Source organism: Canis lupus, chromosome 11 (assembly GCF_011100685.1).
Source record: "Canis lupus familiaris isolate Mischka breed German Shepherd chromosome 11, alternate assembly UU_Cfam_GSD_1.0, whole genome shotgun sequence".
NCBI classification, from domain to species: Eukaryota; Metazoa; Chordata; class Mammalia; order Carnivora; family Canidae; genus Canis; species Canis lupus.
The window spans coordinates 33,842,822-33,866,556 of NC_049232.1; the positions used below are offsets into that span (position 1 = coordinate 33,842,822).

Below are 23,735 nucleotides of genomic sequence, written 5' to 3' on the forward strand. Positions count from 1 at the left end.
CCAGGGGCCAAAGGTAAGAAGAATCAGATGAAAAATCCAACATCTGTCTTGGGAAGTTGATACAAACATCTGAACTAGGATCTCCCAAGAATCCAAGAAGGAGCCTTAAGACACAGATTTAAACATCTGCCAGGCTCAAAACTATCTTACAGCAGAGTCAGTCAAGGACAAAATGTCTACTCATCCTCCTTTCTCTTCCTTCTCTCACCTTTTACAGTGGTAGGGCCAGAAACTATCATAAGAAGGTGAGGAGAAAAAGAATAGCAAGGTAGATAAAGATAAAGTGGATCATATACTCTCTATCCCGATGTAAGCTAGAGCTGGCTTCCCCTACACCAGGAGTATAGTTTGAAATTCGATTATTACTTAGAGTGAGAAATTTTCAATTACAAAATTGGGACCATGTTTGGTGACTGGCCATAAGACATTTTGTTCTCTGAGAATAGTGTAAGCCATGATACTTGTCTAAGATTTCTTCCAGGGGAAAGGGAAGATCCTTCTCTATTGAAAATTAAAAGGGACAACTGATGACAAAATTTTCAAAGTTGTTTAAGATTATCTTCCCCTGGGGATCCCTGAGTGGCTCAGTGGTTTAGCACCTGCCTTCGGCCCAGGGCGTGGTCCTGGAGTTCCGGGATCGAGTCCCACATTGGGCTCCCTGCATGGAGCCTGCTTCTCCTTCTGCCTGTGTCTCTGTCTCTCTCTCTCTCTGTGTTTCTTATGAATAAATAAAATCTTTAAAAAACAAAGCAAAAAGATTATCTCCCCTGAGTTCCACTTGTGCAGTTTCTGTTATCCCCAAATTGTCAAAGTGTGCAAAGGCAACAGAAGAGATTCTCAGACAAGATTCGGTAAGTCCACCAATACATTCTCTTCCTGTAAAATTTATTCAAAATACTCTAACTGCCTGGGAGGTTAACCAGATTTAAAATCCAAAGTAAAAAAATAGTGGCATATAAGGTCCCATGCTGAGTAACAAGAAAAATGCAGATCTAAAAAAACATAAACATTCTTAAAATTCACAGAATTTAGGTTAAGTTTTCATTTGCAATAGATTTTTATTACTCGACTTTTTAAAAATTCAATTTCATTTTAAAAAATCAAATGCATATGATTTTGTCAACTTAGCAGCAATAAAGTTCAAATATATTTTTAAAAACTGCAGTCTTCCTTTATTTTCAAAATTTGATGGCCTAAATATAAAAACATATTCCTTACGCAAACATCAGATATGGTACCGGCAGAGAAGAAATTGATATGTTACAACTATGGACTTTTAAAACTAGATTTCAATTCAAATTTCTCAGTATCTTCATCTGTAATATGTGAATAATGGTATCTATCTTCCCAAATTTCGGCACCTAGCACTTTATACTGGGAAGAAATTCTGGAGCTGGTATTATTAACAGACTGAAGAAGTGATTGATAAACATAAATCTCAAGCCTTCTTGAGAGCAGTTTCTGTTCAATATCATTACACTTACCCATATGAGCTGAGATCGCCAAAGCCCAAATCAGCACCCTGGGCAGCTCAAGTCTGTTATCAAAGACAGAGTCAAGACATGGCTTCAGACCCAATGGTACCACAGACAAGAGTGTTCTGGGACTAGATGCAATGTCAGCGGACTGCCTATGTGCTCCCTCAAGAAAAGCTCCAATAACCTCGTAACATACAGTGCAGACACTACAATTAGCAGGAACAATTATATAGGTGAGAATTATTGGTTAAAACAAATGGCGTTCAAACCCCAGCTCCTGAGAACACTCAGTCAAGCCAGCCAGCCCTCCTTCAAAAAGGCTTACAAAAATATGTATTAAGAAAGAACTTGAGCCTATTAACAAAGTCAGAATATCAAAGGCAACATTTGACACCTTTCCTTACTTATGAAATTGTTTAATAATTTCTCTAAAAATTTTATTTATTTATTTATTTATTTATTTATTTATTTATTTATTTATTATTTGTTTGTTTATTTATGGGGGAGAGGGGGAAGAGAGTGTGCACGCTAGTGGGCAGAGGGAGGGCAGAAGGAGACTCCACACCCAGCATGGAAGGAGTCCGATGTGGAGCTAGATCTCATGACCCTGAGGTCATGACCTGAGATGAAATCAAGAGTCAGACATTGAATCCACTGAGCCTCAATACTTTTTTTATTCTATCATAATTCCATACTGCTTTTAGCAAGGCTCTATATACATCATTCTAAAATGAATGAGCATATGATTTCATCTGATGGTCCATCTGGTCAACTTTTTAAAATATAATAGAATCCCTTGATCAAATACTTCTTATATGAAATACCAGTGGAATAAAATGGAATCATTCATTCTATTCCCTCCCCTCCAATGTCTACAATGAAAACCAAAACCCAGAAGCATGAGGGGCCTGGGTGGCTCAATGGTGGAGTGTGCGCCTTTGGCTCAGGTCGTAGCTCAGCGGTTTAGCGCCGCCTTTGGCCCAGGGCATGATCCTGGAGTCCCAGGATCAAGTCCTGCATCAGTCTTCCCACAGGGAGCCTGCTTCACCCTCTGCCTGTGTCTCTGCCTCTCTCTCTGTGTCTTTCATGAATAAATAAATAAAATCTTAAAAAAAAAGAAGAAGAAGAAGGAAAGAAAAGAAAACCCAGGGGTCAACAGAGCACAATTTGTAAAACAGGAATCTTGTAACAAAGTAAGTTTAATATTATAAAACAGTACTTCCTCAAAATAGCAAGAAATAGTTTCTTCATCTTCTCAAGGCTTGGACAGCTACAAAATAAAAACAAAGTATAGCTCTGAACAGCTGCTGACAAAACAAAATCAGAAAAAACAAAGACTGTGGTTGTGAAAATGCAACTAGTGTGAAGAACTTTACCGCTAGTATCTGAAAAGTCCACAAGATGGTGATATTTCACAAAACTTAACAAATGGCCAGATGGGAGAGCCTGAGGTAGTTCTAACTTTGAAGTAAAAATATATGGCTAAAGATTAAAACTCAGAACACTGATAACAGTGAAGACAAGTGATTTTATTGACAGCAAGAAAACACTTCAGAAGAAGAGGGGGCTTCTCCTTTCCAGTCAATGATTTCCTTTATTACTGACCTTACCTAAGTAATATCCTATGTGAGGTTCAACTTACATAAGAATGAAATTAATGACAAGTTTGGAGAGAAGCTACGGAGAGACTCTTTCAAATGTGCAATTATTCCAGGCCTTCAGTAAAGATTTGCTTTGTTAATTAAACTGTATATGTGCCAAGAATTACACCAGGTATTTTTATTAAATTACTCATTTGGTCTTCCTGAAAATTATAAAGGGAAGTTTCCTTCTCCCAATTTTGTAGGTGAAAAAAGTTCACTAAATAGTTATCATAGGATCCAGCAATTCTATTCCTAAGTATATACCCAAGATAAATGAAAACATACATCCACACAAAAACTTGCACATAAATGTTCATGGCAACGTTATCCTTAACAACCAAAGAGTAGAAACAACCCAAATGTCCACTGACCGATGAATGGGTAAATAAAATGTGGTATATCCATAAAGTGAAATATTTTCAGCTATAAAAAGAAATGAAGAATTTCACATGGTACAACATGGATGAACCTTGAAAACATGCTTGGAGAAATAAACCAATTACAAAAGACCACATATTGTATAAGTCCAATTACAAGAAATGTACAGAGTAGACTATAGAGACAGAAAAAAGATTGGTGTCTGTCTGTGCTGGGAGGATGAAAGAATTAGGGACAGACTGATACTGGGTATGGGGTTTCCTTTTAAGGTAATGAAGATTTTTTAAAATTGACTGTAAAAATGGATTCACAATTGTGAATATACTAAAAGTTATCCATTAAGTGGGTGAATTATAGGTTATATGAATTATATCTCAATAAAGGTGATTTTTAAAAGGTTTTCTAATGGATTAAAATACATATCTTAGGGGAAAAAGAGTACATTGACTATGTTTTCAATTTTTAATTCAGTATTGGAAATGGATTTAAAGTCTGTATCTATGCACTCTCTTTCCACTCCTTTTCTTCAAATTAAAAAAAAAAAAAACAGTAGTTAATTTTCATGGTATGACAAATGAAGATGCAGTGCTTAAAACTCATTCCCAGGTTATAACCAACTTAAGTGACAAGTGCAACATGATCTTCAAAGTAGGTTTCCTAAGGTGAACAGGTGTACTTAGCTTTATAGACCTAAGCCCAGAAAGACTCAGGAAATTGTAGAAGCAAGGGCAGAGATAAGGACACCTCTTTTTTTAATTGTGGTAGAAAACATGTAACAAGAAATTTAGCATCTTAACCATTTTTACATGTGAAGTTCAATATGCTGTATTTATTCACTGTCATACAACAGATCTCCGGAATGTTTTCTACCTGACTAAACTAAAACTCTGTACCTATTAAACAACAGCTCCCGTGTCCCCTCCACTCAGATTCTCGCAATCATCACTCTTTCTATTTCTAGGAGTTTGACTACTCTAGGTACCTCATGTAAATGGAAACATTTTGTGACTGACTTCACTTAGAATAATGTCCTTAAGGTTCAACCATGTTGTAGGGTGTGACAAAATTTCCTTCTTTGTAAGAGTAAATAATACTCCATTGTCTGTATACACCACAGTTTATCCATTCATCCATCGATGAACAGTCGGTTTACTTTCTTGTCTCCGCTATTATGAGTAATGCCACTAATAAGCAAGGAATCTTATGTGAACATTCTACTTTCTTACAATAAGATTCCAAGGAAACAACAGAGACTTATCTAAACATAAACAAATACATATTAAGATAAATCAGTATCCTTCGAAGTATCTTCCAAGAATATTAATACATGTTTGAGGGAGGAAAGAACCCATGGTTACAAAAGTTAAGGAGAATCTAAAGTAAAAAAGCTGAATTTTCTCTATTGCAGAATTTCTCACTGTCTTAGATTTTTCAACATGTATTATGAATCCCTAAAAGACCTTATCACATGCAGTTTTTCCTAAACTTATCTGACCAGGAAGCCCCTGAGATAGGGTCTCTCAGACTTGTGCTTTAAGGTGTAGGTAGCGTAGCCAAGTTTACATGGAACACTGAGCTGAAGTTGTATTCTTTTGTACCCTGCCTTGAACAGGCATTTGCTCAAAATATACTAAGGTTACTAAATAGCAATAATGGACTTCATCTGATTAAGAGCGACTAGATCTGTTTCTTTAATTCCTGTATATTCTTAGAGCTAAAAGGAGCCCTGGACACAGCCAACAATAGTGTTATTCTGCTGATAATAAAAAAAAAAATGCACACACCCCAAATTTCAGATTCAAATACACTAAAGATTAAGATATCTGGTCTTTACTTTTAGAGTGTCTGCAACTAAAGTAGAAGTATATCAACGTAACAAATTCATTATAAGCAGAAATCAGATATATCAGAAATTATTCTATTATTTAGAATTGAGATCAGTGAAGCTTGTATCCAATGCTCTTCCACAAAATAACAAAACGGGTAATTGTAATGATAGCCTCAAATCACCAAAAAGCTTAAATTAGTATGGAGCCAACTGTAGTTCTCAAAACTAGAAGAATGCATTTCTCAACCATGAAAATTAACAAAGCTCTTATTAAATGTGTTACTTACTGCTATAATTTGGTCTCCAATTTGGATTCTTCCATCATGTTCAACAGCACTGCTCTTTGTAATGCTCTTTACAAAGATTCCTGAAGGTTCTAAGATTAGAAATAGGGTTTTGGATTTTTTTGTTACTATTTGCAAAAGCACACTCAGAAACTATCCATCCTTCATTCTCCAAATATAAAGTCCTAAATTTGAATAAAAATAAATCAACAAGCCACAGGAACAAAACCAATAGGAACTAAGGCTAAAACATAAGACAATGATTTTGTCTATCAAATACAATATCAGAGTTTCCCCTATTGAATTACCCAAGGAAGTTTCTGATCAGTCTATCCAACAATCTGAAAATACATAACACTGTTTCAATATTTCAGAAGACAAAGATATTAGAAGCATTTTTCAAGTTAAAAAAAAGTATATAAAGCTACCTAATTTTTTATCTCCAATGTAACCAGCAATGGTAATTCCTAATCCTTGGACATTTTTAGTGAGTTCTACATCAAAAGTCTCACTTTCTTCACTTTTCTGAGTAGAAGCATCAACCTAAAATAAAATCGATATATAAACAGAACAATAAACATGTAAGCAAGCAAGGCAAATTCAAAAGGCAATAACCTATATTTAGGAAAAATATGGTATCATTAGGTGGCAAAGAACTTTGCTGGAGAACTGCAGTAGAGACTAGTCTTTCAATCTTGACAACAGGGACTGAGCATTACGTTGTCACTCAAAGGTAATATGAAGAGTAATGCTGAATACCCCCTTTTCAGAGAAATGCATGATTATCTGTGCATATAAAATTTTATGAATGAAACAGTCTTTTATTAATAAATTATATTTTCAAAGATGGCTTAGCTTCATTTCTACAATTGAAAGAACTCATGTTTTGAATTCAGGTCAACACGTTCAAATCTACCTTTGCCACTGAATTTTTCTAAGCATTGCTCTGCTCAACTGTCTATCAGGAAAGACGAATCCAGTTAACATTTATTGAGCAGTTTCTATGTAATAGACACTTGACATGTCTTAATTAATTTACTCCTTAGAACAAGCTTATGAGGTAGGTACAATTACTATCAATTTTTCTCTGGAGAAACTGAGGAACATAAACCTTCCCAAGGACAAACAGTAAGCACCCTACAGATTTCCGAGATTAAGTTGGTTGCAGAACCCCTGCTCTTAAAAGGCTTTGGAGTGGGTAAAATCCCTAGTAGAACACAGGAGTGACAGTGTCCACCAACTTGCTATTACTACCATCTTAAGTGAATAGATGATTCTAACACCATGAATAGGAGTTAACCTATCATACAGATATTTTATTAAAACACTGACGATGACTTTGAAAACCAGTGAAATGCAACAAAGAGCTATTTAAAATTGTTACTGTATTTGTTTTGTAAACTCAGAATTTAACATAAAAGACTCTTTATAAAGAAAACATGCCTTATGCATTGATCTTTATTCCTGAAATGATAGCTAAAAGCTAGAAGTTACATGTTCTGTAACATGTAACACTGTTATTAATTATACATTGGGCTGAAGGAAAAAGTTCTCTGTATTAGTGGACCAGGGTAGGAAGTCATCAGTAAGCTACTGGCATTATGTACTTGTGTACTACCAGCAGACTCCCCAGGAAATCCTACAAAGACCATGAAAGAGTGGAAGGTTCAAATGGACATACAGGTTGGGGCTAGCAGGTTGGTTGTGTGTGTGTGTGTGTGTGTGTGGCTTTTTTTTTTTTTTTAATTTTCTTTAAGCAAACCCTGACTGCATCTCACTGATAGTCCATCTAAGTGAGATGTAATTTTATAGTAAAGTTTGATTTATTTTTTTCATTGCATATAATTATCTGTGCAAACTTAGCAAAAGTTTAAAGTTTAGATAATTACAAGAAAATGACAGGATGAAATCTGCTTCAATTGAAACAAATGTGTTTTCTATTTTTAATAAGACTTATGCGAGTGCTATTTTAGAGGGTGGCAATTTGACTATCGAATGGTTTTAAAAGGGGCACAAGCTTCAGAAATGATGATATGCACAGAATAGATATTTTTCTAAGCTTTCAATTATATCAAGTGGTTTTCGGTATTGCATTCATTTATATATTGCTGAATAAAATGTTTTGTTTACCACAAAAGAATGTGATTTAAATACTTTCATACACAAGCTTTCTTTCTTTACTTTTTTTTCCTCTGCAAAAAATAGCAACTAACTCAATCCTAAAAACAACAGAATCATGGAAATTTCAAGTGTTCTAATAAAGTTTTTAAAGGGCTTGTGGAGGAGGTTAGGCTATTAAAAAAGAATCTGTAGCAACTAATTAGAAAAAACTAACAGAAAAATATAGATGTTTTTAGATGTATGAGAAAGGAATGTAGGCCTTCCATTTGCTATAATGCTTATGCAGAAATTGGACGCAATCCTTTTCTTAATTTTTTAAGAGATTACCAGATAAAATTATTTTGTTGGTACCCCCAGCTGCCCTCCCCCCTCAAAAAGAAGACACTAAAAAGGAAAGTTATTGAAGGAGAATGACTGGAACTCACAGCCCACCTAATGGAGAGCCTTCTAGTTAAGACAAAAATAAAATTAAACATTTCAGTTATTAGTAGCAAACAATTCTTTAAAATGTTATCATCTTTCAAAAAATTATCTTCATAAACATGAGATTTAGAGAAAAATGTAGAACACTAATCTAGAATTTAAAAAAAAACGATTTTTCATGTTATGCTTGACTCTTAATATTATTAGTGTTGAAACACATCTACCCTTGAATTTTCATTTGTTAGCACTAACATGTGAATATCATTAAGTCTAGTTTCTAAACATGACTATCATCTAAATGTTATTGTCTAAGACTTTCCTAGTCACTATTTACCTACTTACCTGCATTTCTGGTATAGAAGATGGGGATGAGGAAAGGGTGATGCCCAAAGAATTGGGTGCTGCTGGTTCTTCTATGGCACCTCTTGCGATCATCAGTTTAACTCTATTTCCACACTGCCTGAGCACCTGTGCTACTTGCTCACTGCTCATTCCTGCTAGATCCGTGTCACCTATCTTTAGAATGTGGTCTCCACTGCATAATCGCCCATGCTGAATAAAGAGATCAGTTAATCAAGCCATTAATATTTTAATTTCATCAGAGAAAAACTAAGTGAAGGAAAGAGAATAATCTAAAAACAGCAGTAATGTGAATTACCAGTCAGGGAACATTAAAAATGTGGTTGTTATTTTAACTATCTTTTGAAGAGTATCTTAACATGATTCAATGTGATACAAGTAACTGAAATTCACAAACATTCCTAATTTGATAGTTGATAAGAGCTTTTCAATTTGATTTCTCCCCATTACATACAGGAAAATATTAAGCCTTTTAGAAATTTTTTGAGGAACAGGAATAAAAGAAAATGCCACTAAGCAAAGATGAAGCATAAATCACTATGCAAATACACATGACTCAAAAAATACAGTACAGACCACAAGAAAGCAGTGAATACATTTATATCTTGCGTTTTCAATTAAAAATATCACTAAAAATAATTTGCAGATCAAATAGATGAAAATTTAGATGCATAAAGGGAATGAAAATCAGTCTTATTATCCTCCATACCTAGAGCTTTCAGCAATGACAGAAATGTTCTGCATCATCCAATATGGCATGTGGTTATGGAGCACCGGAAATATGTCTAGTCCAACTAAAGAACTGAATTTGTTATTTTTTTTTAATTTTCTCTATTTATTTTAGAGAGAGAGCTCAAGCAGGGTAAGGGGGTAGGCAGAGGGACAGGAAGAGAGATTCCTAAGTAGACTCCATGCTGAGCACAGAGCCCAATGTGGGACTCGATCTCACAATCCATGAGATCATGACCTAGGCTGAAGCCAAGAGTCCAACATGACCAAGTGCGCCATCCAGGCACCTCAGGGATTCATTTTATTTAATTTTATTTTTTTATTTTTTTTTATTTTTATTTATTTATGATAGTCACACAGAGAGAGAGAGAGGCAGAGACACATGAGGAGGGAGAAGCAGGCTCCATGCACCGGGAGCCCGACGTGGGATTCGATCCCGGGTCTCCAGGATCGTACCCTGGGCCAAAGGCAGGCGCTAAACTGCTGCGCCACCCAGGGATCCCCATTTTATTTAATTTTAATTATTTTAAATTTGAATTCTAGAAGTAGCAGGTAGCTACAAGTAGCGATAGTACTACACAATGCAGTTCTATACTGAAGATAAAGCTTAATTTATTGAAAGTCAGTCAACTAGGGGAATTTCATTAAATACTGGTAGATGCAGGCTAACTTTAAAAGGAAGAAAATATGCTTATTATTGTGCTACTGTCAATACCTCTACTGATAAAGCTGCCATTAAACAGGCCTTTCATTTATGAATATGAGAAATATTTGATGAACTGACTTCCTAGTTTAAGTTCAAACACGCAAAAACAAACAACTTTATAAACAAACATAACCAAAGTAAAAGTTACTTAACATTAGAACATCTCAAATTAAAATATGAATCATAACTAATAACTTTACAAGTTTTTCTCACATATATTCCAACAATGTCACATAACATAAATGGCAACACTTTAATGAACTATTCCCAGTGCTAAAAATAAGCTATACTTCATTTTCAAAGATGACACAAATGACCTATCACCAAAGCGACGGTTGAATCCTGTTTTTTCTCACAATAATAAAGTACTCTCCATTCCATAATACACTGTGGCTATAAAACAGCTAAGTTTATAAATATGATTTATGATTAAAAAATAAAGGGTAGCTGCCTCTACGATGACCAAAACCATTACCTGGGCTTTAGTGTGTGGCTCTACAAGACTCTTAAGATCACTGTCTAAAACTGTGACTCAAGGGGCTCCTGGGTGGCTCAGTTGGCCAAGCACCGAACTTGATTTTGGCTAAGGCAGTAATCCCAGAGATGTGGGATCAAGCTCTGCATTAGGCTCTATACTCAGCAGGGAGTCTGCTTGAGATTCTTTCCTCTCCCTGCTTCTCTGCCTGGCACATACATATTCTCTTCTCTCTCTCTCTCTCTCTCTAATAAATAAGTTAAAATAAATAAATAAACAAACAAACTGTAACTTAAATTAAGATCAATGTCCTTTTCAAAGATCCTTCTCCCAGGCTAAGAAAATACTTTAGGAAAAGCCCAGCAAAACATAAGCTTCCAACCTAGCTTCTTTGACATTACATAAGGCCAAAGTTTCTTCTTTCTAACAGATAATATAGAAGATGAAGGCATATAATTTAATAAAACACCATAAAAGATCTGTTGGAGTAGCTTACCTGGTCAGCCACTCCTCCAGGCAAAATGGTTTTTACTATCACGCCAGTTGCTTTTCCTCCAACGATGCCAAATCCCAGTCCAGATCCATCATTCACCAGTTCAATAGTCTCCACATGCTGCCAGTGAATCTGAAAACAAAACTCCTATATGAGTTTGAAAAAATTTGGGAAAACTGAAACTTTACTATAGTTGAGATTTCTGTGAATATTATCTTGTGATTTGTATTAAATAATGGAGGTCATTGAAAAAAAAATAATGGAGGTCAGACATAATAATAAGCCTTAACAATGTCCCTTTTATTTAGTATACTTTACTTTCAGCAGATTGTTACTGCTATTGATAAAATCATTCTTGAAATTATCAATACATCATTATAGTGACCATATTTAACCAGTTGAAGATAGGCACTGATTTTCAAGATCCTTCGTAGAACTTCTAAAAAAAAAAAAAAAAAAAAAAAAAAAAAAAAAACAAGGAGAAATCGAAATCATCACCTGTTAAGATTATCTTCTATAAAATCTTGCCTCAGAGGATTTCAAATCGGAGGACTCCTGAAAGTCACTGACAGCTAACTCTAACAGTTATAATTCTGTAATTCATAAAGCAAAATCAAGACTATTATCTGCTTACAGAAAGAGTCAGGTTTGTTGAAGAACTGAATTTGTTTTCCGAGGAACGTGGTCAACTAGCAGAATTACACAAAGAAAGGTAAAAGCTGATTTAGAAGGTAGAAACTTAATCCTAATTAAACAACTAATATTCCAAGCTAGGGAGAGATAAAAAAATAAAAATGGGAAAAACTCAAAAATACCAAGGACCTATAGGAAATGGAAATCTGTAGAAAACCAAAAAGAGCTAGAAAAATAATATCTATCCCTTCTACAAATCTTATGTACTCACCGGGTTAGAGTGAGCTGAAATTGTACTGGCTGCAGATGGAGAACGGGAAACTATGGGGCTGATGAGTTGAGGCAATGAGCCTCTGGCAATAACTAGCTGAACGTTATCCTTGGCTTTCTGCAGGATGCTGATAGCCTGCTGATGTGTGATTGTCTGATCAAGTGCCTGTCCATTGATAGCAAGGATCTGATCAGTTTCCTTCAATCTTCCATCTCTATCAAGAAAGAAAAAAGGAGTAAAAGGTAATCAGATAGCTCCCAAAAAAATGACAGCCTCTTTGGCATATATTTTTCAGGTTATTTTAAGCCAGTTTTCTAATGTCCGAGTTTTTAAGCTTTTCCCTGCAATTACTTTAAAAAATATGTTTGGGGGACACCTAGGTGGCTCAGCGGTTGAGCGTCTGCCTTCGGCTCAGGACATAATCCTGGAGTCCCGGTATGGAGTCCCACATCGGGCTCCCTGCATGGAGCCTGCTTCTCCCTCTGCCTATGTCTCTGCCTCTCTCCCTGTGTCTCTCATGAATAAATAAATAAATCTTTTAAAAAAATTTTTTAATAAAAATAAAAATATGTTTGGCCTCGAGTTATCCACCCCTAATCAACCCCTCCAATTTAGAAGCCACCTTCTTTATAGCAATACACTCAACCTATGTGGTTTATCTTAGATTCTGTTTCTATTTACTACAAATAAAAGCAAAGGTATAAATGTTTAGTTGTTTAGAATATATTGCTCAAGTTATCATGGGTCATTTGTATACTTTTCTAGAACAACTTTTATTTATTTTTAAAGATTTTATTTATTTATTCATGAGAGACACACACAGATAGAGAAAGAGAGAGAGAGGCAAAGGCACAGGCAGGCTCTATGCACGGAGCCTGACATGGGACTTGATCCTGGGTCTCCAGGATCACGCCCTGGGCCAAAGGCAACGCTAAACCGCTGAGCCACCCAGGCTGCCCTATAACAACTTTTAAATCTAATCGAAGAGCCCCTTTAAAAAGAATAATGTCCTACTCGAATTTTCCTTTCCTTCCTAAAAAATAATTATGACTGTATTTAAAAGATACTCTCCCTTCAAAAGACTTGCTTTTTATCACAGCAATGTTAAAGATCTCTAAAAACTGATTAATAACAGATATATATTAAGTTTCTGTTTTTATTCATTTATTCTAAATTACCCCAAGGTCATCAACCCCTTCTGAATACAATATCAAATACAAAGAAGATGTACTGAGAGTCTCACCTGTGAGCCACACTGCCCTCTTGGATCTCTTGCACAAATATTCCCAGTTCTCCCCGGTTTTCACTCCTTAGTCCCACAACACTAAACCCAAGGCCTCCACATGGAGGTTTAAGGAGCTCAAAAACTTCCACATGGCGACCCTTTTTGGGAAACAAAGCAAGAAATAAAATTAAAAATTAACCACTCCATTCACAGTTATTTTATTAGTGGCATTACTTAGTTTTAAAAAATAAAGGAACTTTCTCAGATAACCTTTATCACTCATCACTTGGAATGAGGTATTTTATTATTGATCCTAAAGAAAAAAAAAGAAAAATGATATAGAAAAATTTCTGAATCATCCAAACTCACATAAAATCTACTTTTTTTCCATTTCAATTCCTTCAGATGTTATAAATGTCTTCCTAAATATATTTAACAATATATACATCTATATATTGTAATATAAATATATATATTTTTCCAATTATTCAGGCTTGTTTATACTGTTCTATCATAACTAATAGGAATAAATGTTCTTACCTGGGCCATATTTTTGATTAGTTGATCAAATTCATCACAAGCAGGTTTCCCATTGATATGTAGAGTACCAGATCCTGTAAATGCTTCCAGATTCCCATTATTTGAGGATAAGAATAATTCATTTTGCAGGGTAGGAATTACAGCAGGGCTGGTATGTGGAATGTGGGCATATTCAACATTTGAAATCGCTGATGTTGTAGTGTTTACCTAGGAGCAATATAGAGATTATTAACAATTTGACATTCCATAAACTATTTCATAGAAAACATCTCAAGAGGGGTAGAAATGAAGTACATATGAAATTTCAAAATTTCCATACCCTTTAATTCAGCAACTCTATTTCAAGAAATTAATTTCATGGAGAAAAATGAGAATAATATACAAAGATGTGTGTATAAGGATGCTCAATGAAACACTGTTTATTAGGTGGAAAAAATTTTAAAACCTACCTTCAGTGTTCAACTTCAAGGTCATTAAAACACATACATTCACATTCATATACCACTCAGGTGAAAAGGCTAGTTATCAAACAAAGTGTATAGTACGACATAATGTACATTAAAAAAGATGTTCAATTTTTTTAATTTTTTAAAAAGATTTTACTTATTTATTTGACAGAGAGAGGAAGAGAGCACAAGCAGGGGGAGCAGCAGGCAAAGGGAGAGGGAGAAGCTGACTCCCCGCTGAGCAAGAAGGAGTCCAAAGCAGAACTCAATCCCAGGACCTTGGGATCATGTACTGAGCCAAAGGCAGACACTTAACCAACTGAGCCACCTAGATGCCCCCAAAAAAGATGTTTTCATTTATATTAAGCATCTGGGAGAATATATCAATATAACACTAGTTGTTCCTAAGAGACAGGAGGCCATTTAATCTATATTCTTGAAGTTTTAGAACAATGTATGTAGTAAAAAATTTGGTCTTTCCCAGAGAGAGAGAGGTCTGATCTTTACTCCCAGTTGCTAGAAGTAACCTCTATACCCTTAAATTTTACTGGATAATAGGAGTGTCTTTACTATTCATGGTGGGCTCCATGTCCACAAGATACCAGCCCAAACTGACACTAAGTTAAATCATATACGCAGTCATTCATGCCTATGAAATGATACCCTAATAAAATTTCGGAAGACCAAATTCAGGTGAGCTTCCTGGGTTGGCAATACTCCCCACATATTGTCACACATCAATTCTGAAAAGGAAACACTTTGTAAGGAAAACAGAAGCTTCATATCTGAAATCCTCTCAGGCTGTACTATGTGTCACTTCCTTTGGCTCATTTTTTACCTATATCCTTTCTTTATAATGGACCATAAGCATGAGTAACAGCTTCCAGTAAGTTCTATAGGTCCTTATATTAAATTATTGAACCTGAGGGTGGTGTGGGGAACATCCAGAACTTACAGTTTACCTCAGAAGTGAGGGTGATCCTTTGTGGATTCTTGGCCCTAACTTGATAATTAGAACTTAACTCTTTGCTGTTGGTGTCAAAAGTCTAGAACAGAGTTGGAAGTCTGGAGGGTTGTGCCCTCAAAACTTGCAGTTTGGCTAAATCCAGGTACAATGACATACGTAACCACAATTACAAAAAAGATAACTCCATTCTGGAAAAGCATTCTATAATTACTTATATGTGCCTGTTACAAAGAGCACCAAGTTAAAGCTAAATAATTTCCATTTCTGTAGGGTGTCTATAATGTAAATTTTTACCCACAATTATTTATTTGAAAGAGTACATCAATAGTGCTTTCTGAATCACTCTCTGAATTCATCTCCTGCACTGTGTCCCTCACCCAGCAGGCTCCAGCTATACAGTTCCTCAAACCAAACTGCTCCTTCTATCAGCCACATGCATCCTTCCCCAACATCTATATACTTATTGCTTCATTTCATTCAGGTGTGCTCAACTTCAACCCAGAGAAGCCCTCCCTGACAGCCCTACCCAAGACAGCACCCCACCATTATTCTCCATGAGCTTACCCTGTCCTGTTTTTCTTCTTGGAACTTAATACCACCTGCCATGTACCCTGTTACCATGGAGCTTCCATCCCAATCTGTGTGGACAAACTATATAGAGTTTTCCAGTGGAGGAATTGGACTATTTTATTCTCTATTATATCCTTCATCTCTCTAAGAGTGCTTTACAGAAAGTTGACATTCAATATTCATTTACAGAATATTCATCTTTTTTTAATTTATTTATTTATGATAGTTACAGAGAGAGAGAGAGAGAGAGGCAGAGACATAGACAGAGGGAGAAGCAGGCTCCATGCACCAGGAGCCTGATGTGGGATCGCGCCCTGGGCCAAAGGCAGGCCCCAAACCGCTGCGCCACCCAGGGATCCCCAGAATATTCATCTTTCTAGGGACCTACTCTGATCTCATCTCCCTCATCCCTCCAACTATCACTATTTCCATTTTTCAGATGGCAAATTATACACATTCACATAACCTACATAAGTAGATTTCAACTTGGATTTTTTTCATCTCTATATTACTATTTGTACTATACACATAACAGAGTCATTTGAGATATCACTTCTGGAAATAAGACATTGGGTGAAGTTTACACTGATTGACAAAGCAATCAAAATATTTTATAACCCATCACCAATCCATGCCTAAGAGTTTGTTACCTGTCCTTAAAGTTAAAGAGAAGACTCAGTAAGTTAATTAAGTCACCAATAATCTAACTTACATTGGCTTATATTATATTGGCTATCTACAATCACAAATACAAGAGAGAGATCACTGTGTTTAAAAGAGGCTTTTGGGAATCTTTTTGGTTATTTTTAAATCTATAGCAGGCATGACCAATTATTATTTTTCAAAAGCAAACTCCTTATGCCAAACTTGATTTTTTTTTTATCCTAAGCCATGGCAACTTCAATTAAGTCTGCCAACAGAAGATACACCGCTCAGGTTGAAGCAGATGGCATAATGAAATCTGTGACAGGTTGAGGATCCCACACACCAAGACCTAATGCCTATAGTATGTCTGCATAGGAGAAAAATATTTGGACTTCTACTGTGGTAAACCAGAATGAACAAATCACATTCCAAGAATAGAGAGTTTATCTCTATGAAGTTAACTGGTGAAACAGAAGCTCTGATTTTATGGAAGATTAGGTGGGAAAACACTAAAAGTAAAGTTATAGGACCAGAACAAGTACAATACTATGAGAATCACATAAAAGTATTGTTTATAAATGTTTTTTTTTCCAAATTTGCCAGTCTTAGTGTCAATGACTCTTCCTATCTCCTCCTGGCCCTTGAGGTCTATGCAAATATAAGAGTAGAGGTTAAAGAGATCATATATTTAAAAACTATATATCATTATACAAAATGGTTGTTTTAATGTGCACATTCACACTCACAGAAAAAGCACAAAGACACCTTTGACTCTGCTGTAACTGTTTAATAAAATGGTTTTCTGAACTATAATCTCCTTGAGAAACAGGAATGGATCTTATTTGTCTTGATAGATCTGTTCATAGCAGACATGGAATAAATGTTTAATAAAAAAAGTTTGACTCCCATCTTGGCTTATAAATGTAAAATAAACAGAAGAAAACACAACTATCTGGTGATTTTTATATACAGATAAACAATCTGTATAATTTATGGAAGTTGCTAATAACTGAACAAGAGTCACCAAATAATTATCTGTTCTCTGCTTAAGTTCTGGCTGAGTATCTCAAACTAAAAAGGCCTTATATGTTCTTAGTAAATAAACATATAATATAATTATATTATTATGGATTTGAATTAGTGCTAATACCTAAAACAACTTAAAATGAAGGTCATATAATTATTTAATTAAAAAGTCAAATTCTTTGTAAAAAGACAGGATGAACCACCCTTCAGTATTTACAAGTATAGGTGAAGTCCTCTTATAAAATGCAGCCAGACAAAGCCCAGGTGGTTCAGCCAGCTAAGTGTGTGACCAGCTCAGGTCATCATCTCTGGGTCCAGGGATACTCAGGTTGGGCTCCCAGCTCAACGGTGAGTCTCCTTGTCCCTCCTGCCTCTCCTCCTACTTGTGTTTTCTCCTCTCAAATAAATAAATAAAATCTTGAAAACAGAATAAGATGCAGTCAGAACAGGAATTGGTTCCGTTATTTCAAAAAGTCAGATAAAGCAGAAATCATAATACGGGGCAAATACATAATTTAAGTACTTTAACTTAAAGCATGAATGTATTCATTCACAAATATCTTGATACACAAGAGGTCCCCACCTCCTCTCCTGCATGAATTGTACTGTTTAACATGGCATTATTTTCAACTAGTCTCTTGAAGATGCAACCAGAATTTGGACACCTGAGAAATAATTTCATTAAGGAAACCTGGGTTTTTATGAGATCTCTCTTCAGTGTTTTATAGTGTGATTACACACAATTTGTCAACAACTGTTTTGTTAATTCATTTACGTAGTCTTTCAAAAAAAATTTAAGTTTTCATGAAAAAATCTTTTGCCATAAAATTTTATATTAGATAATAAAGTCATATAATTTAAAAATAATTATGACTGGCAAACAGCTCTAAAAATGACTTTGATAAATGTACATTTACCTGATGACAGCTGGAGAATCACACACAAGAAAATATCTGAACGTGTTTTGTGCTGTGAGCATCAGTCGTTTGCCTTATAGGACAGCATCCTTTCACCTAGCAGGTCACTTATTTAGAGGTGTGCTAAGAGAGTTGCTTCTTTTAGGACAGCATTCCAAGAAAACAAAAAAATCCTCTTTAGTTCTATATACAATTAAGCTCACCCTGTGGAACCAGCTAGATCAGAATAACCCACTGATACCAGAAAATTTTTATAAAGATGATATCAACCAGAAAATTTATATAAAGAGCTGTTAAAAATATGTAAAAGTATCAAAAAGAAACAACCCCTCCTGCCATATTCTATTCATCAGAAGCAAATCAATAAATTCACCCTATACCCAAGAAGAGATCACACAAGAGTACCAATGCCAGAAGGCAGGGATTACCAGTGTCCATCACAGAGGCTGACTACCACCACAGCAAAGCATAATAAAACTGCTGAAAGCCAAGACAGAAGGAAGATCTTAAAAGCCACTAGAACAAAAAGGCACCTTACCTTCAAAGAAGAATAAAACTGATGGCTAACCTTTCAAGTTAATCAATGAAAAACAGAAGACAACAGAATAAAAAAGAAAAATGAAAACAAAAAACTGTCAACTTAGCATTTTCAGAATACCTTCCCTTACACACACAAACACACAGTGTTGTTTCAGAATTGGACTACAGAAATACACAAATAAATTCTTAGAAATAAAAAAGATTCCTGAAGGAATTTCCTAATGCAGGAAAGATTGAATAGCACAAAAAAGGGGTTAAAAATTTTGAGAAAATCAGGGCACGCCTGGGTGGTGCAATCTATTAAGCATCTGACTCAGTTTTGGCTGGGGGGGGTTATGATCTTGGGGTTGTGAGATGGAGCTCTGCACAGGGCTCCAAGCTCAGCAGGGAATCTGCTTAAGGTTCCCTCTCTTCCCCCACCCCTCCCCCTGCTCACTCTTACATTCTCTTTCTAAAATAAAAAAATAATTTAAAAAACAGAGTAAATCAATGATAATTTCTTAAAACAGTAAAGACAATTGTGGAGTTTTAAATACTGGTAGAAATTAAAGTACACAATAATTACACAGAAGATATGACTAGAGTACATGAGGTTGAACTGCATGAAGTTCCTTCCATTTTCCAGAAAGTAGCAAAAGTTCCAATCAAAGTAAAATCAAAATAATTTAAGGGTAATATATATGACAAGACTCCTGTCTGGCCTAAAAGAAGAAAACTCAAATCTCAATGTTATAAAAGATCCAATTAGAAAATGAACAAAGACATTTCACCAGAACGGATATGTGGATGGCAAGTAAGAACACAAAAGGCATTCAGTATTATTATCCATTAGAGAAATGCAAATTAAAAGCACAAAGAATATCACTATATTTAGTCATTCTGACTAAATAAAAAAACAGTGACAACACCAAATGCTGGTAAGAATGTGGAGACCATGCACTGCTGGTGCACTGCTGGCAGTAATGTAACATGGAAGAGCCCCTCTGACAAAGAGTTTGGCAATTTCTAAAAGAAACCAAACATGCATTTACCACACAACATGGAAATTACACTCTTAGGCATTTGTCATACAGAAATTAAAATTATGTACACACAAAACCACACAGCACCTTTACCTACAGAGTGAAAATCTGGAAAGAAACAAAGGGTCTCTCAGGAAGTGTGTCCATACTATGGAATAAAGCTAACCAATAAAAAGGAACAAAATAACAAAATATCAATATACACAACCACTTGGATGATTCATAAGAGCATTACATGGAATGGAAAAAAAGACAATTTCAAAAGGTCATGTATACTATGACTATGTTTTTATAAAATTCTTGAAATGATTAAATTATAAAGATGGAAAAGTTGCCAGTGGATGGGGTGGTGGCAGGGAGGGAGCAAGGTATAGGGATTAATGAGTAGCACAGAGAGGTCACTGTAGTGATGGAATAGTACCTAGACTGTGAAGTTATTACACAAATCTATGCAAGAGAAAGAATGACACAGACTGAAAAAAATTGATACATATTCAACCATTATCAGTTTCCTTGGTTTTAATAATTTTACTATAATTACCAACATGTCACCATTGGAGGTAACCTGGAGAAGTACATATAGGACCTCTCTAAATAATACCAAAAGTTACTGTGAATCTAAAATTATTACAAAATAAGTTTTTTTTATGATGACTCAAATAAGCCAAGGATACTTACTATAATCTTTAGGATAACCACTAAAAGAATATTAAAATTAAGTATAAATAGCATGCTAATGGAAGAAGAGATGAAATAAAAAGTGAACTAATTGGGATCCCTGGGTGGCGCAGCGGTTTGGCGCCTGCCTTTGGCCCAGGGCGCGATCCTGGAGACCCGGGATCTAATCCCACGTCGGGCTCCCGGTGCATGGAGCCTGCTTCTCTCTCTGCCTCTCTCTCTCTCTCTCTCTCTCTCTGTGTGTGTGACTATCATAAATAAATAAAAAATTAAAAAAAAAAAAAAGTGAACTAATAAAAAAAAGAAAATATAAGACAAAAAGAAAATAAAAATAGGAAAATAAAATTTATTATTATATTTAGTAACTACAATTTTCAGATTGTATAATACAATAAAACACAAATACATCTGTTTACAAAAGATATGAGTTAATAGTTAAAAAGATAAAATTGAAAGTAGAAAGATCTACCATCTCTACAGTAACCAGAAGAAGTCTGGTCCATCTATCCTACTATCAGACAAGTGGACTCTAAGTCAAGAAGCATTACTCGAGACAAAGAGGAACAATTCACAGAGATAAAGGGTTAATTCAGTAGAAAGTCTTAGTCATCTAAAAATGTAACCTCAAAACATGGAGGACAAAAGGACTCAGAAATCAAATGAGAAACAGATAAATTCACAATCAAAAGTAGAAATTATAGCTTATCTCTTTCAGTAACTAATAGAATATGGGGGACAAGTCAATAAGGATATGAAAGATCTGAACAACATTCTAAATACAGTTGATACAGTCAATTAAAAAAGCAGCTCTATTTCCTAGGGGGAAAAAAAAACTAGAAACTAAAACATATGACCACATGATTTACCATGCCAACGTAAGGGAGAAAAGAATGATCTTTTCAGAAAAAAAAAAAAAAAAAAAGAATGATCTTTTCAATAAATGGTTCTGGTTCAAATGGATATTCAAATGGAAAATTAACATACATACTTCACCTCACATCACAGTGCAATTTAGAAGCTAAAACAAGCTTCTGAGATAAAGTCTCTATATCCTTGGAATAATCAATGATTTAAGTAGGACAAAAAAGGCAATACACATAGAGGAAAAGTTTTAAAAATTAGACTTTATTAAAATTTAAGAAAACCCTCTGGTCATCAAAACTTGTAACTAAGAGAGTCAAAAAGCAACATACAAAGCAGAAAAAGCTGCAATACAAATGTCAAAAAAGATGGTATGCCTGGGTGGCTCAGCAGTTGAGCGTCTGCCTTCAGCTCAGGTCCTGATCCTGGGGTCCTGGGATTGAGTTCTGTATCAGGCTCCCTGCACGGAGCCTGCTTCTCACTCCACCTGTGTCTTTGCCTCTCTCTGTGTGTGTGTCTCATCAATAAATAAATAAAATCTTTAAAACAAACAAATGTCCAAAAAGAAGTTATACTCAGAAAATATTTTTTAAAACTCTCATAAGTCAGTAAGACTGACAAACCAATAGAAAAATTGGCAAAAGACTTTTAAAACAGGAACTCCAAAAAATAAAAAAATAAAAAAATAAAGCAGGAGCTCCACCAAGGAGGATATCCAAATGACCAATAAGCGTATGAAAAGGTGCTCAGTATCATTAATCATTATATGGTACTACAACATATACCCAGAGTGGCTAGGATTGGAAAATGAGAAATTTAAAGCTGAATGTACCAAATGTAAGTAATGATGTGGAGCAATGAGAATTTTCTTATAGTGAGAGAGCACAGACCTACAACTACTTTGACAAAAAATTTGGCAGAATCTACAAATGCTGAATATGTACCTTAAGACCCAGAAATTTCACTCTTAAGTAAACATCCAAGAGAAATGCATGCTTATGAACATCAAAGGACATGTGTTAGAATGTTTATGGCAGTTTATTACAATCAGCAAAAGTAGAGATATATTCTAGTACTATTCATACAATGAAAAATTAAAAGAACTACAGCTACATCTAATAACACGGAGGAATATCACAGACACAAAGTGAAGACAAAGCCAGGAATGAAGCATGCATACTCAGATTGTGTTTATATAAGATTCAAATACTTATTTATAGGATAAAAGTCAAAACAGTGTATGATCTGACTTCTACAAGGAATCTAAAAAAGCCAAACTCATATAAACAGAAAGTAAACTGGCGGTTGCTAGGTGCTAGGGGAAATCGGGAGATGTTGATCAAAGGATACAACCTTCCAGTTATAAGTAAGTGCTGGGGATCTAGTATACAGTGTGGTCACTGCAGTTAACAATACTCTGGTTTAAATATACCATAAAGTAAACCAAGCTAAATGAGCAAAGTTAAGTGAGTAGATCTTAAATGTTTAAACCACACACAAACATAAAAACGTTATTACTGAGATGACAGATATGTTAACTAATCTCATTGTGGTAATAATTCCACAATATCAAATATGTGCATATCAAATATCACTTTGTAGATTTTAAACTTACACAGTTAAATGTCAATTTTATCTCACATAGGCTGGAAAAAAAATAGTGATTCTTTTGGGGTAATGGATAAGGACTGCCTGAGGGGATACCGAGCATTGTGGAGTGTTAGCAACTTTCTATACTTTGATTTAGGTGAATGTATACATTCCATTTATTTAAAAAAAAAAAAAAAAAAAAACCTTGACCTATATAGTTTTCCTCTTTACTGTATATTAATTCTCATTTCTTTCTAAGTATGCAAGGTAAGTGATAAAATCAGAGCACAGAACGTAGGACACTCCAATGATTGATAAAACACACACAACTAACATGGAAGTGGTTTAAACAGCCTCCATATTATCAGGCTAAATTTTCTGACAGAAACTCAGAATTTAAAGCTCAATTGCCAGGCATATAGAGTGAGAATACAGAAACTGAGTATCTAAAGATAAAGCCAAGTCTATTGCTGTGAGGTATGACCCTCTGTAGACTTGATATGGATTCAAATGGCTAATTCCCATTAACAGAGTAAATCCTTCAATGAGTACTCTAGATGAATCCTCAGCAAGTGCGTTTTAAACCCTGTAGCACATGTAGATTTTTCTTTTTTAAAAAAGATTTTATTTATTTATTCATGAGAGATACAGATAGAGAGGCAGAGACACAGGCAGAGGGAGAAGCAGGCTCCCTACAAGGAGCCTATGAGGGACTCGATCCCAGACCCTGGGATCATGCCCCAAGCCAAAGGCAGGTGCTCAACCGCTGAGCCACCCAGGAGTTCCTCATGTAGATTTTTCTTGCTCAAAGGTTATGAACTTTTAGAACTTGTAATCATTTAATTGCACACCAACATACAAGAAGAAAAAATAATCATTATGCTAT

At 35.2% G+C, this 23,735-nt stretch overlaps 1 protein-coding gene across 13 annotated transcripts in view; it reads right to left on the reverse strand.

The window, feature by feature from the left end:
* Positions 1–23,735, reverse strand: part of MPDZ (multiple PDZ domain crumbs cell polarity complex component) — a 161,420-nt gene that overhangs the window by 93,577 nt on the left and 44,108 nt on the right. For all 13 annotated transcript variants that reach the window (XM_038552398.1, XM_038552394.1, XM_038552393.1 and 10 more), the window contains exons 4-10: positions 13,588–13,794; positions 13,066–13,205; positions 11,823–12,036; positions 10,922–11,050; positions 8,498–8,707; positions 6,040–6,154; positions 5,615–5,703 (exon numbers count right to left, since the gene is read on the reverse strand). In XM_038552398.1, coding sequence (XP_038408326.1) covers positions 5,615–5,703; positions 6,040–6,154; positions 8,498–8,707; positions 10,922–11,050; positions 11,823–12,036; positions 13,066–13,205; positions 13,588–13,794 — 1,104 coding nt within the window. The remainder of the gene's footprint in view (positions 1–5,614; positions 5,704–6,039; positions 6,155–8,497; positions 8,708–10,921; positions 11,051–11,822; positions 12,037–13,065; positions 13,206–13,587; positions 13,795–23,735) is intronic.